The following is a 15,022-nucleotide window of genomic DNA, read 5'->3' as shown; positions in this document are numbered from 1 at the left end:
AATGTCTGACGATTAAATACAAGAAGATAACGAGAATATTTAGATATAATTATGTAATCAGGCTACTACTAGATTTTAATAATGTAAAAACAAACATTAATATTTTTAGGACGTATAATTATCTTAATATAGTCACTAAAAGCACGACTGAAAGATTGTAAAATATTTAAACATGATAAATATAGAGATTCAGAAGCTAAAAATGTTGACCTTATGGAAGTCATAATATGTCGGCAAAATATGAAACGGGTTTATTTATATATGGATGAACAAGTAATTGCAAGTTGACATGACGTTTTTCACATCAAACAGCTTCACACATAGATTGACCATGAAATTTGTTTATTGGCAGTGATATTAAAACCGTTATGTCTAGACTTCACCTAACGGAGTATTACAATAGGAAACTCGCCGTCTCAATGGACTTAGCCAAAGAAAACATGAACCAGTTTTATTCAACCCTTTGGTCTAGAGATTACGAACGAGTATCAAAGTTGAGAACATATAGAACATTTAAAACTGAGTTTACTTGTGAGGAATATGTTAAGTTGAACTTAAAAAGAAATGAACGGGCTTTATTTGCTCAATTCAGAACCGGAATACTTCCACTTAGGGTTGAAACCGGACGGTATGTGGGTGAATCCCCTGAACAAAGACTGTGTAAGTTGTGCAATAGCGGACTAGTTGAAGACGAGACTCACTTTCTTGTTGAATGTGCTCTTTATAGTAACACAAGATCTGTTATATTTGGAAACATTTTAAACTGTGATGAATTTATACGCAAATCAAACAAAGACAAACTTGTTTTCTTGGTTCAAACTCACCCTAGAAAATGTGCAAAATTTATTGTTAATGCTTATTATATCAGAAGTAGTATGTTATATACTAGTATGCGGTGATTTTCATCAGTAAATACCTTAGATTTTCATCCTTTATTTTGTCTGTGTAAAGTTGTACATATATATGAACCTCATGTAACATTATCGATTATTACCCACATTTTCTTGAAAAGGTCATTTGTATTAACTTTTATTTAATTTATAATACGGATATATTGTAATTTGAGAAACAGCTATGACAAATTTCAACTAAATTTTACGGTATCACGACAACTTTTATGATATTAAGCGTTTATACTGACTCTATACAAATTAAGTTTAATACAGAACCATTATTCCTAATGTTTAAAGTAGTCATTTGTTATTTATGTTTAAACGTTAATTTTGCCTCTAAACAGCTGTTATATGTAATTTTATAATACTGCACGTTTGTAACGTCGCTTTTCATTGGATAATCGTGACGTTTATATAGTTTTATATACACGGCTGTTGTCGAATTATGAAAAAATCTTACTTTTTTCTCTAAAAAATGATGTCTGCAGTATTATAAATTCGTTATAAAGATTGTTGACAGGTTATATGGCCGTATATAAACGGCTGTTTGAAATATAACCCTCGCCTAGCGGCTCGGGTTATATTTACAAACAGCCGTTTATATAGGGTAATATAACCTGTCAACAATCTTTATAACTAATAATGTTACACTGTCACAAAGTGAAAGTACGTTTGTAAAATCTTGCATTATATTTTCACGCCGAACCTCATTTTTACTCTATATTCATTGATGTGAGATTGCATCATCTTTTGTTCAATTTAGAGTTTTCGGGTGAAATTATTATTTAGAGTATTTTTGTGGTTTGCATAAATTTCCATGTCTCAATTTAAACATCTCGCCGTTTATTTCACAAAAATCCTTTCAGTAATAAGAAAGTTACATTTTTGTTTTATGAACCAGATATATGTATTATGTCTGTATTTGAAGGACGGGCCTTTATTTTACATAACTATTTTTCCCGCCGTCCCAGCTTTATTTCGTGCAAATCGATTTTTCATGTTTTGCACGATCCGTTTTCCCGCTCAGTACTCAGTAGTTTGCTATATATTGACTAAATTTTAAGTGTTATATTGCAATGCACTGGACGTTATACAGGTCACTATGACGGTGACAGACAAATTATATTTGTCATAAAATTACAGCTTGTACAAGGTAAATTTAATTTTCTAGTGATTTTGTTTCATAAATTTTTGCTATTTCGTAAAATACTATTTTCTATTAGAATTATAGTTTATTTGATTCAGGTTTAGTGATTTGGCAGTAATTTATTGTTTTCTAAATTTTCTAAATTTTAAAAGCTCTTTTTATTCTAGTGTTTCGCTATTGCAAATTTATACCGAGACATGTTAATTGATGTATGTTAAATGAAGTTTTAATTATATTGTAATTGTATAGGAGCCATGAATATTTTATAGATATATATATATATATATATATATATATATATATATATATATATATATATATATATATATATATATATATATATATATATATATATATATATATATATATATATATATATATATATATATATATATATATATATTCATAAATAATTATATATATATATATTCATAAATAATTTATTATGGTTCTACCGTATTTGTGTAACTTTATGTAAAATGCTGCAGTATCGTAATGATTTGTTTCAATCAATTTAATTTACGTTATCATCTTACTTCATTTCATTTATCATCAGTTTTGTTATAAGTAAATACAACGTATCTCTAGAGAAGGATCTTCAGTGGCATGATTTTGGAAGACGTTTATTTATTGGTGGTTATTATGTGGCGTATATTTGAATATATTTGCAACGCAGTATTATGCGGATGTGATTGAATTTTTGTTCCACGGAATGTATGGTGTACTATAGTGGACATTTTGTTTATTCAAAGAAGCACGTTATTTTATTGGAAACCGACAAAGGTCGAGTCTTTTCCAAGGGACTTTATTATACCCTTATGTTTGATTATCATGGAACTTATCATGTTTTATACTTTGTAGCTTCTTATTTGAGGACACACCCGAAGATGACACGGGCCCTCCACACATATGTCCATGGCTAAAGGGTGACGCATGCCCTTGTTCAGGATCCTATCAACTGTGCCAACACTGTAGGAAGTACAGTTACGCTTGATAAGATTTTATACAAGACGCCCGCCATTGTGACGAATTTTGTTCAACAACGCCACCACTTTATTGAAACATCATGACAGAAACTTTACGGGAGAAATAGACTGAGATACGTTGATAGTGTTTGTTTACGCAGTGACTTTTCATATATAATCATTTTTCATTTATAGATATTCATTTCTTGTAAATAAATTTGTATATATTTTATGTTCTGAGTTGTTTGTTGTTTTAGATAGCAATTGTGGTCGGCCTGGTATCCCATCGTAGTCCCTATTGTGACATTTGGTGACCTCGACGTGATTGGATACCGGTTGACTATAGTTGTTATTTGAAACAAACCACACTCATTTTACTGCAGCTAGGTTAGCTAACACTAGAAACTTTGGTTTTATTTTTAAGTAAAAGTTTTATTTACAATTAAAAGTTAAATTTAGTTTACTTAAAGGTAGTTTAATTTTGTATCATTTTAATTATTTTCTTTTTTATATTTAGTGTGATTATAATTTCTTAACATTTTCAGATTGATACCGTGACAAATGAAACGGACTTGTGTGCGTGACAGCTATCCAGCTGAGAGGTTATAACAGCCACACAGACCCGACAGTGGACGTTTGGACGTTTAGGGTGAGTTCGTTCCATTTTCCTCTTAGGTGTCACTTTATGATGAGACCACCAGTTTTGTAATCTGAAAGTGACCTTTCGGTAAAACACCGGAAGTACACGTATACACACATACACTCTGCAATTTAAGGTACTACCCGCCTTGTGTACTTTTTCTAGATAAAGAAACTGTGTCTGTTATCTAGGTGAACATTTAATTTATTGTGTCATTTACAATTTTACTTTGTGTTTACTTTGTGTCTGTAGTATATTGAAACTGGCCATATACCTTTTATACTTTTGCACTGTGGGTAAAGTGCTACGCGACATTGAGTTTTGGGTCGTAGTTTGGACCTTGAAGTTTAAAGTATTTTGAACAGTTTTAATTATTGGCTACTGTCTACTGTACACTTAAGATTATTATTATACAACCTTAGTGAGATACTTAGATGAGTTTGAAACTTAGTGTTTGTAGTGGTGAGGTATAGTGTTTAGAATATATGATACATTGTTTATTTTAGTACTGTGTACAGTGAAGGTACATTTTGATTATAGCGCTAGAGTGATAAATGCGTTTAATTATATGGTGTTACACTGAAGTGTAGTGTTATAGTGCACCGTGATTAGTGAATATAGCGTTTTGTGTTTAAGGGTTGTAGTGTTACCCTTTAATGATACTTTGATATCAGTGTTCTACCTCACGGTAAGATTTTACTTGTATCCTAAGTTGTTGTAGTAGTGTTACAGTGTAGGAAATATACATAATAAGTTCAAGATGACTAGTGTAAATGAGTTGATGAAGGTAGGTCAGGAGTTAGGGTATACAGACGAGGCTTTGAGAAACTTTGTTAAAGAGGAGCAAGCCAGGGAGCGTGAAGAAAGACATAGTAGGTTAGAAGCTGAGAAGGAACGCTTAGAAGCTGAGAAGGATAGGTTAGAATTAGAAGCTAGGTTAGCAAAAGAGAAGTTAGAAGCTGAGAAGGAACGTTTAGAAGCTGAGAAGGATAGGTTAGAATTAGAAGCTAGGTTAGCAAAAGAGAAGTTAGATTATGAGTTTAAGATTTCTAGGGAGAAGTTAGAAATAGAGATAGGAATGGAAAAAGAGAAGTTAGAAATAGAGATAGGAATGGAAAAAGAGAAGTTAAGTAATGAGGCTAGGGTTGCAAAGGAGAAATTAGATTATGCTCGTCAGTTAGAAAGAGAGAAGGAGGATGCAGAAACTAGGAAGTTAGATACAGAACATAAGATGAAGATAGAGTTAGATATGTTAGGTAAGAAGAGTGTAGGTAAGGTTAAGGTTAAGATGACTCCATTTGACGAAAATATTGATTCTATGGATGCGTATTCGAATGTTTATGAAACTTTTGCGTCTGCTCAGAATTGGGAACATGAAATGTGGTCACTAAACTTACCGTTTTTGTTAAAAGGTACTGCTAGGGAGGTATTTGATAGGCTTCCATTAGAAGATAGGACGGATTATGATAAGCTAAAAGATGCTTTGTTAAGGCAGTTTGAGTTGACTGATGATGGGTATAAGAAGAAGTTTAGGACTGAAAGGCCCCGTGAAAATTAGACTTTTGTTATGTTCCTAGCTAGAATTTCTAGATACTTAGATGGTTGGCTAAGATTGAGTAAGGTGGAGAAGACTTATGAAAAGTTGTTAGACTTCATAGTAAGGGATCAATTTTTAGATATCTGCAATAGAGAACTATATCAGAACCTTAGTAGTAAGAAGTTGTTTTTCAGCCCGTGAAGTAGCGGAAGATGCAGATTTGTTTGCCAAGACTAGAGGAGGTCCGAAGTATGTACTGAATCATGGAATTAAAGAAAGAGTTAAGCCTTATGCACTGCCGAGTAGACCTGTAGATAGAAATCAAGGTAGTAGTTATCGTATGCAAAGAGGTAACGATAGACTGGTAAATAGAGGTAGAGCATCTCAGCAGTATGAAGGTTATAAATGCACATATTGTGGTCGTTTAGGGCATACAGCATTTTTCTGTAGAAATAAGGCTACAAATAAAGCTAACGCAGCGGAAGACATAGAACCGAACTCAATGAATCCAAGTAAGAATGATAATAGTTATCAGGGTAATAGAAGGCGAGGAGGTTATAGAGGTAGGAGTAGAGGTAGAGGAAGAAATAGAGATGCAGATTCGAAAATTTCGATGCCGAGATCAGATAGTGGTAGTAGTTTGATAGAACTTGGGGATTTTGAAGACTTGGGTACAGTTACTATAAATTCATGTCCGACAACTAGAGGTATATGTAATGGTAAAGCTATAGTTGCAATGAGAGATACTGGGTGTACATGTGTCATAGTACGAAGGAATTTGGTAAATGCAAATCAATTGTTAGGGAAGTCCAGACGATGTAAGTACATTGATGGTAGTGAGCACAGATTAGACATGGCGTTAATTGATCTTGATTGTCCGTATTACAGGGGTACTGTAGAAGCACTATGTGTAGATAATCCTACAAATGATGTAATTATCGGTAACACAGAGGGTGCTGTAGAACCAAATTTCGGTAAGTTAGCTTCAGCAGTAGAAACAAGATCGCAGAGTAAAGTTAAAGCTCATAGAAGACTTAAAGTTCCTTCACAGATTTTAGACATCACTAATGTATAGTTTGTAGAGAAGCAGCAGGCAGATAGTACATTAGATGGATGTAGAAAGAAAGCAGAGGAAGGTACTGTTAGAAACTGTAGAGGTAAAGGGCAAGTGAAGTTTCAGATCAGGAATAAGATGTTGTTTAGAGAGTTTACGGCAGGAAATGGTGACGTAAGTAGGCAGTTAGTAGTTCCTAAGGATCTTAGGGAGACTGTGTTAAAAGTAGCGCATGACTCGCTTTTGGCAGGACATCTTGGTATTAGGAAGACAAGTGATAGAGTCTTAGGGGAGTTTAATTGGCCATGTGTTTTTGTAGAGGTTAGACGATATTGTCAGTCTTGTGATATTTGCCAACGTACTATTTCTAAAGGTAGAATAAGTAAGGTAACTTTAGGTAAGATGCCTTTGATTGATACTCCTTTTAAGAGAGTTGCCGTTGACATTGTTGGTCTGATCGAACCTATGACTGATAGGAAGAACAAATATATTTTGACCATGGTAGACTATGCTACCAGATATCCTGAAGCAATTGCATTGCCTAGTATAGAGACTGAAAGAGTAGCCGAAGCATTAGTTGACATGTATAGTAGATTAGGTGTTCCAGAGGAAATGCTTACAGATTGTGGATCACAATTTACTTCACAGATTATGAATGAGGTAAGTAGGTTGCTGTCTCTTAGACAGTTAACAACTACACCGTATCATCCGATGTGTAATGGTTTAGTGGAGAAATTTAATGGTAGTTTAAAGCAGATGTTGAAACGGATGTGTAGTGAAAGACCTACAGATTGGGATAAGTATTTGAATGCTATGTTGTTTGCGTATCGGGAAGTTCCACAAGAGAGTTTAGGATTCTCGCCATTTGAATTGTTATATGGACGTAGTATAAGACGTCCAATTACCATTTTGATAGAGTTATGGTCAGGAAAAACAGAATGACGAAGTTAAGACAACTTATCAGTATGTAGTTGATTTGCAAGAAAGACTAGAAAAAACATGTAAGATAGCACAGCAGGAGTTAGAGAAGAGCAGTATTATGTATAGAAAGTATTACAATAGGAAAGCTAGAGATAGAACTTTTAAGAAGGGAAGTAAAGTACTGGTTCTTATACCTACAAAACGCAATAAGTTGTTGTTACAATGGAAAGGTCCATTTGTAGTTTCCGAGGTCGTGAACAAATTAGATTATCGGATAGACATAGGTAACAATAAGATCAAAACTTTCCATGCCAATATGCTGAAGGAGTATGTTGAAAGAAATTTCGAACCAGAACGAGGTGCATTGGCAAAGGTAAGTGCAGCTGTTGTAGAAGCGGAAAATGGGTATGATAGATTAGAGGAAGATGATAGTTTAGAAACTTTACGGGAGAAATAGACTGAGATACGTTGATAGTGTTTGTTTACGCAGTGACTTTTCATATATAATCATTTTTCATTTATAGATATTCATTTCTTGTAAATAAATTTGTATATATTTTCTGTTCTGAGTTGTTGGTTGTTTTAGATAGCAATTGTGGTCGGCCTAGTATCCCATCGTAGTCCCTATTGTGACATACACAGACTCTTATTATTTCAATTGTCCATTTGTATATATTCACGTGCATTTTATACTGTTGTTAAGGTGACCTATAGGCCTATAAGGCCGGGTGTTCTTTATTTACATTGTATATATGTAATTTTCATGTACGAAAACACATGTCACTATAATAAAAGATTATTATTATTATTATTATTATTATAGATTTTACGTGATGATTTTAATTGATTTCATCAATTAAGTCTTTTTATTAGAAGTGTATTTAAATAGAAATGTCTCACGATTAAATACAAGAAGATAACGAGAATATTTAGATATAATTATGTAATCAGCCAACTACTAGATTTTAATAATGTAAAAACAAATATTAATATTTTTAGGACGTATAAATATTTTAATATAGTCAGTAAAAGCACGACTGAAAGATTGTAAAATATTTAAACATGATAAATATAGAGATTCACAAGCTAAAAATGTTGACCTTATGGAAGTCATAATATGTCGGCAAAATATGAAACTGAATTTCAAAATCCTTGCAAGTTACTTTTTTATGTCATCATTCATTTATATGAAAGCAGGGAAGACAACTCCTACAGCAAGATGCAAAATTCTTACAACGATTATGTCATCGTAGTACATGTATTGTATCTAGATCTTTGTAATTCTTTTATGTATTTTCTTATTTTTGATGTATTTTCGGGTTTATTTATATATGGATGAACTCAAGTTTCGTTAAACTCATGTATTAGGGGTGTATATCTCTAAATAAGCTTATTTGTTATAAATGCATTTATGATAAAAAATATTCACCAATGTAATTTGATAAACGGAAACTTCCTAACAAAATATTATCACACATGGGTTGTATAAGTCGGGGACTATAATGATAAAAATACAATAGTGGATTAACAAAATTGCATGTCGTCTGCTGTGCAATCAAGATATGAATCACCTAAACAAGTTGTAAATGAAACAGAACAGTATATGATATAATTGTAATTTGACTTGTGTTTTAATAGAGAAATCATTACACATTATTATTATACATTATCAAAAAAAAAACTTCCAGAAAATTAATGTCAAAATTGTCGAATATTAATGACCGTTGTGCAATGACCTTTTTTCGGCATTACAGTTCACTTATTTTGCTAATACTCCGTGGAAATTATATGGCGGTGAATTTTACAACAAAATTAGCTCTTCCTTGGCATGCCTGGTGACATGTCCGGGGGTACGTATTCGACAGCGACAGCTGCATTTCTGCTTTAACGGGCGGATGGAATCTCACTAAACATAGGTTACACGGAGAGTGAAACCAGTAGGTAGCACCTGCAGGGTAAACAATATTCGGTACACTTCCCGAAAAGAAGGAACATTTTCTCCATTGCTCAGGAAGGATACTTTCTGATTCTTCAAGTTATATAAACAACAACAATATATTAGTCACACTTGTTGTTATTCACTGAAAATAGGAACGCAGAAAAGAATCTTACTTATATACACATGTATAAATAATTCATATTTACAGGAATATAGAAAGAAATAATTAAAACTTGCAATTTATGTGAGAATGTATTTGTTATGTCTTTGTCATATTCATATGTTGTTAAATAGAAATTATTTTTTAAAAAAAGTACGACTGAAGTATATACGAAAGAAATCTTAAAATATCAATGGTAAAATCAAGACAAAATCAAACAGAATCTACGTACCTTTATAAGAATTTATGTCTCTCTTTTTAAAAAGTATATGACCTACGTATGATGTAAAAATAGCACAATCAGTAATCAAGTAGACATGCATTTCTCAATAAAAACTTTTGTATATAATTTGAATTCTATTTTGCCTATATTCGGTATTTACAAGGGTGAGATACGATGGCACATATATAGGATACATGTTTCAAATTTCCTTTCTTATTTTTTATACCTCGTGGTCGTACATCGGGTTCATAGATTCTGAGTTACTTTATAAAAGTAAAGACAGTTTAGTAAGGATAGAAAGAATACGTTTCACTGCTGTGAAAAATGTGGTCATACTCTCGAGATCGAGAAGCACTGGCGGAAGAATGGAAATTTTCAGATAACCCATTCCCCTGGACCACGTATGATCACTGTAGCTATTAGATTTATTAACTGTATTGTAAAGTTTGTAACTTTTAACCAACTTTATAATTTACATACATTTTCATGTAAATTTATCTTGCAAAAAAGTCCATGCGTCTATGATAAACCATTTTCTCTTGTGTTTACAGACGACAAACTGCTCTCTGCGTATTTTTCCCGTCATATCAGAATCGTACACTTTCATATGGATTTTATTTATATGTTCAAACATTTCAAGAAATTATTATTAAGCAGCCGCAATCTTTTATTAGAAATGCTGGTTTCCCGCCGCTTTGAAAACATACTTTCGATTAACATAGACTTAGAATCAAAAACAGAACAAGCGTGGAATGGCATTTCATGCATGAATAATCCACTGCAAAGTAAATGGTCACTTTTATAATTGTGCCGAGCTCATTCTCGTACTTTTAATGCAGGCTTATAAATATAGAATATCTATATATATCAACATACAAATCTTGTTCACCCGGAAATGCAGGCGTGTATAAATTCAACAGCTCGTGCACACTACGCGCTCAGAATGGGCGCCTTTTCTCGTCTTCGTGGTTTAAGGTCTTGTCAGTAACCGTGAACCTGTTGTCATGGAGACAACTTCAATAGAATTGATCCATATAAGTGTAAGGTTTCAAATTTTTTCAATTGTTGATTTAATATTCGTATCAACATTACTTATATGTAACCAATCATATCAGAAAATTGCTCAATATTTCTCAATATTATAATTATATGAAAAAAAAATGTAAAGGTTAGCGAAGATGGGAGTTGGTTTCTCTTTAAATTTTACAGGAAGTCCAACCGAAAACAGACGGCCTCCGGCCGGAAAACATGACTCCGAATAATTAAAATGTACATCTAAAACAAAGTTTGTAATTTGGAGAACTTGTGAATTAGAAAGACAATACATTTTTATAACCCTGTTTGATAGTTATTATTAGGAAAAGGCAACTATCAATATTGGTTAACAGTTAATTAAGTGTTGACCAATTTCCTAGAGATTTTGACGGACAGGACAGAAGGCGGAGTTAACATATTATGTACGAGTTCCTGGACCAACATGAAGTTTTATTAAAAAATATCCCAGTCATCTCGGCATTTAACTCAGAAGAGGACGGAAAACGGGCGATAGCCAAAGTAACACTCCTATCTTGCAGCGTGAGATAACTACAAATGCTGACAGGTTATTTATAATCAGAATCAGAAGGTTTAATTTTCACATTGAACGTGTATGTTTTCGTGAGAAATAATTTACATAATCCGTTTCTGAGCAGAGGATACGTATGAGGTAACGAAGCTTATGTAAGTCTGCCAGTACACATGCGCGCACGTGCGAACGCATATCCGTTCTTAAAATGTATAAAAAAAAAAGACCATTCCCTTGGTGTTTTTTTTCTGTTGCTTTTTTAGTTGTAATATGGGAGTCTTTCGTTTCCTTAATTCCTTTTTTCAAAAGTATGTGCATATATATAGAAAAAGAACAAGGCTTTTTTTAAACTACTCAGTTTAATTATTCATATGCAAGTACATAAATATATAAACAAATATAAATATTTCCTCACTGATACCATAGAATAAATCACTTGCAAGTTCATCAAGTAATTGCAAGTTGACATAACGATTTTCACATCAAACAGCTTCTCACATAGATTGACCATGAAATTTGTTTATTGTCTGTCTTTATTTTTACGGATTAAATTATATTATATATAGCACTTGGAAGGCTGCACTTCTACTTTAACGCATATAATGCATTTCAGATGTTGCCTAAAGTTGTCAACGAAAATGTAGCAACAAGCATTAACCAGTCTATAATCGACACGTGACTTCCTGTTGAACCAGTCTGAGAAATGGATAGCGTCTGTGACGTAGTAACGTTATACGGTACGGCGACGTTACAATAGGATACTGTACAGCAGGAAATGCATTCCTGTAAATAAAAGATTTAATAAAATATTATTTTTTATCATATCATTACAATGATTTCTGTTGATAAAGTCCATGCTTGATAAATACAGTTTTATCAGTCACCTTCAGCTTTATCAGATACCTCATCAATGCATATTGAAATAAAATGAAGAGAATGGAATATCTTATCTCCAACTAGTTTGAAAATATTAAACTTTGAATCAAATACAGTGTTGGATTTTAAAATCTCTCTTATATTTGACAAACACATTAGAAACTATTTCTTAAAAATATTATCCTTCGCATTTCACTGCGCGCGGCATGAACACGTTTGAAATTTAAAGGAAGAAACGCTTGTGAAAAATGCAAACATGATGAATAAAATACCAAACAAGTGTCTGATAAAATAAAATTTATCAGACTCGGCACGAAAAAAAATGAAGGACTCTGCAGAGATTCGCTCTTTTTAGCCTTGTCTGAAAAACTTTGTAATATCAGACACTAGGATAGTATTCTCTATATTTAGATACATAAAATATAAACATGTTTACTCACAAGATCAGCAAATTTCAGCAAAATGCATTGCTTCGTCTCAACTAGTTATGTTCAAATTTATTAAAATGATTGATATTGTTATTATTATTTTTTCTTATTCAAATTGCTGATGATATATTTATTCACGAACTGACATAATAGAGTCATGGCATATTGTGATCATGGCATATATACAATACAATACAATAATGACAAGAGTTCTTATAATAACACAGAGTTCATAAAAAGTCTTACATTAAGTTCCGCCTATAATTTGATCAATTCTTATTGTTTAGTTTATAATTAAACTAGAATTCAATATAATTTAAACTTACGATTTCTCCTTCTATGTCGGTAGCCCTGCAACCCACGTCATCACTGGTACAATGTTCTGGCATGGCACACATTTTGTCCACCTGTAAGCTTTGTCCTGTGCTGTTGTTGAAACGATGTACAGTCGTGCATACTGTGTGTCCTACAAAGTAAATGTTATAAGTTATTGATGTCGTTTACTTTAATTAGATCAGTCTATAGCTAATTAGTTGAATCACGGATTTATATTAGTAATATAAATCCGTGGTTGAATTTAAAAAAATGTCCGTTCCTTCAACGGCTGGTTTGTATGATAGACTTTAAAACAAATCCACTAGTTATGATAATTAACAAGCATTATCAAGATACTAAAATTGAGAAACAACAGAATCTGTGTGGCAGGACAGGCTGCAGATTAACTGTTTGGTATGTTAGTATCATAGGCACTTGGACCATTCTTACACGTAAAAAATGGGGGTATTAAAAGAACGTATATACTTAACATTAAAATCGTTATATTCAGATAAATTTGACAGGGTCTCAACCCGCGAAACATGTGCCTATGGTTATCATCAATCTTCTCTTTCTTGTTTATTTTTCTCTCTTTTTTTTTTTTTTGGCTTTTGTTTTAGCTGTTGATTTTTATGTCTTTTTTACTTTTTTGAAAACTTGTACACTTACTAAATGGACAAGGGATATCAGGAGCCCACTTGTTGCATTGTTTGTTGTTGTGTTTATCTGGGCAAGTGTAGCAAGTCAATGCTGAAAAATATAATGATTCATGTTGTCAAAATTAACCATATGTTAATTAAATAAAACGAATTACACATATTTTATTTCAGCGGTCTGTCTTAGAATGTTTTCTATGAGCTTCGACTTAATAGATTTACAATACTACACTGTATCTTCATTTATAAATTTGATTTTTGAACATCTTAATAAACTTTTAATACTATCTCAATTTAAGAATTGGATTTTGAAGGAATAGGTAAAGATTTATGATAGGTGGCTTTAAATAAGGTGAAAAAGTTACCTTCAAAGTTGCCAAATTCGACATCGATGTGCATAGCGAATGATTGTGTATCCATGGAAACTAAGACAACTAGAACTGTGGTTAATGATAAAAATGCCATATTTTTAAAACCTGAAATGACAAACATTATAAGTACATATATATTTCTGCTGATATATATTTTTATACAAATGACTAATAAGCTTTGTAAAAGTTATTTCACATAAGATCTCTCTAAAATATATATACTGAAATTGTATTTTAAATCCATTGTTATTTCTTTTCATAAAACTTGAAAAAAATAAGTATAAGCCATAATTCAAAATTAAAGAATCATTCAAGATTATCAGGTTTCACTTGCAATAACATCTTGTGAGCGGAAGGATTCACCTTTTAATTCACTTTAAAATTTACATATTTCGTATGTAAGTGTATCCTGGATATGCTAAAGAGGTAATATATACAAGAATTGTCTGGATGAAATACTTAAGTTATGCTAAATAAACGGAAGGGAAAAATATATGAAAGATTTTTCGCGGAATGCATAATAAAGAGAGAAAAATAAGTTAAGCTTACCTTCAAATACGTTTTAGAATTCTGTCAAGTTGGCAAAATAAAGCTAGCAAAGAATGTTTAGTCTATATTTTATAATTAAAGAATAACTATGGTTTCTTGACAAAATTTCGTCTTTATATATATTACTTTTTATCTTGATCGGTGTGAAAAGTAACGCTATTTACACATAATTATCTAATTATCAAGAATATTGTCTACTTCAAAGGAGAATGCGATGTCGGTATTTGGACATGTAACAAACGGTTATAGCCTGTAAAACATATCTTGATAAAGACGGGAATTGTAATAAAACTATTATATATTCTAAGAGATCTTTTTAATTGAATATTCAATAAAGTAATTTTATTACAAGTGTATCAAAATAGAAATGTCTGACGATTAGGTACAAGAAGATAACGAGAATATTTAGATATGATTATGTAATGGGGCTATATACAACTAGATTTTAATTATGTAAAAACAAACATTAATATTTCTAGCCAGACCTATAGTGACTAAAAGTCACTATAAGCACGAATGTAGGATTGTAAAATATCAAAACATGATAAATATAGAGATTCACCAGATAGAAATGTTGACCTTATGGAAATCATAATATGTCGAGAAAAGTATGAAACTAAATTTTAAAATCATTGCAAGATGCTTGTACAATGTATTATGTATACAATTAATTTATGTGAAAGCAGGGAAGACAACTCCTACAGCAAGATACAAAATTCTTACAAATATTATATCATCTTTGTATTGTATCTAGATCTTTGTTATTCTTTTATGTATTTTCTTA

General features: G+C 32.0%; 1 protein-coding gene across 1 annotated transcript; it reads right to left on the bottom strand.

Moving 5' to 3' along the window:
- Positions 1-11,464: 11,464 nt before the first annotated feature.
- LOC132713868 (ly6/PLAUR domain-containing protein 6-like) lies at positions 11,465-13,860 on the bottom strand. The gene is made up of 4 exons (XM_060696566.1): positions 13,684-13,860; positions 13,332-13,412; positions 12,674-12,813; positions 11,465-11,826 (listed from the first exon to the last, which is right to left on the bottom strand). Exons 1-4 carry the CDS (start codon positions 13,808-13,810, stop codon positions 11,653-11,655), a joined length of 522 nt encoding a protein of 173 aa, XP_060552549.1. The 5' UTR covers positions 13,811-13,860; the 3' UTR covers positions 11,465-11,652.
- Positions 13,861-15,022: the final 1,162 nt, after the last annotated feature.

This window comes from Ruditapes philippinarum, unplaced genomic scaffold (assembly GCF_026571515.1).
Source record: "Ruditapes philippinarum isolate M1 unplaced genomic scaffold, ASM2657151v2 ctg1821_1_1_1_1, whole genome shotgun sequence".
NCBI classification, from domain to species: Eukaryota; Metazoa; Mollusca; class Bivalvia; order Venerida; family Veneridae; genus Ruditapes; species Ruditapes philippinarum.
The sequence above is the reverse complement of the archived record's forward strand: the minus strand, read 5'-3'. Positions and strand labels throughout refer to the sequence as shown.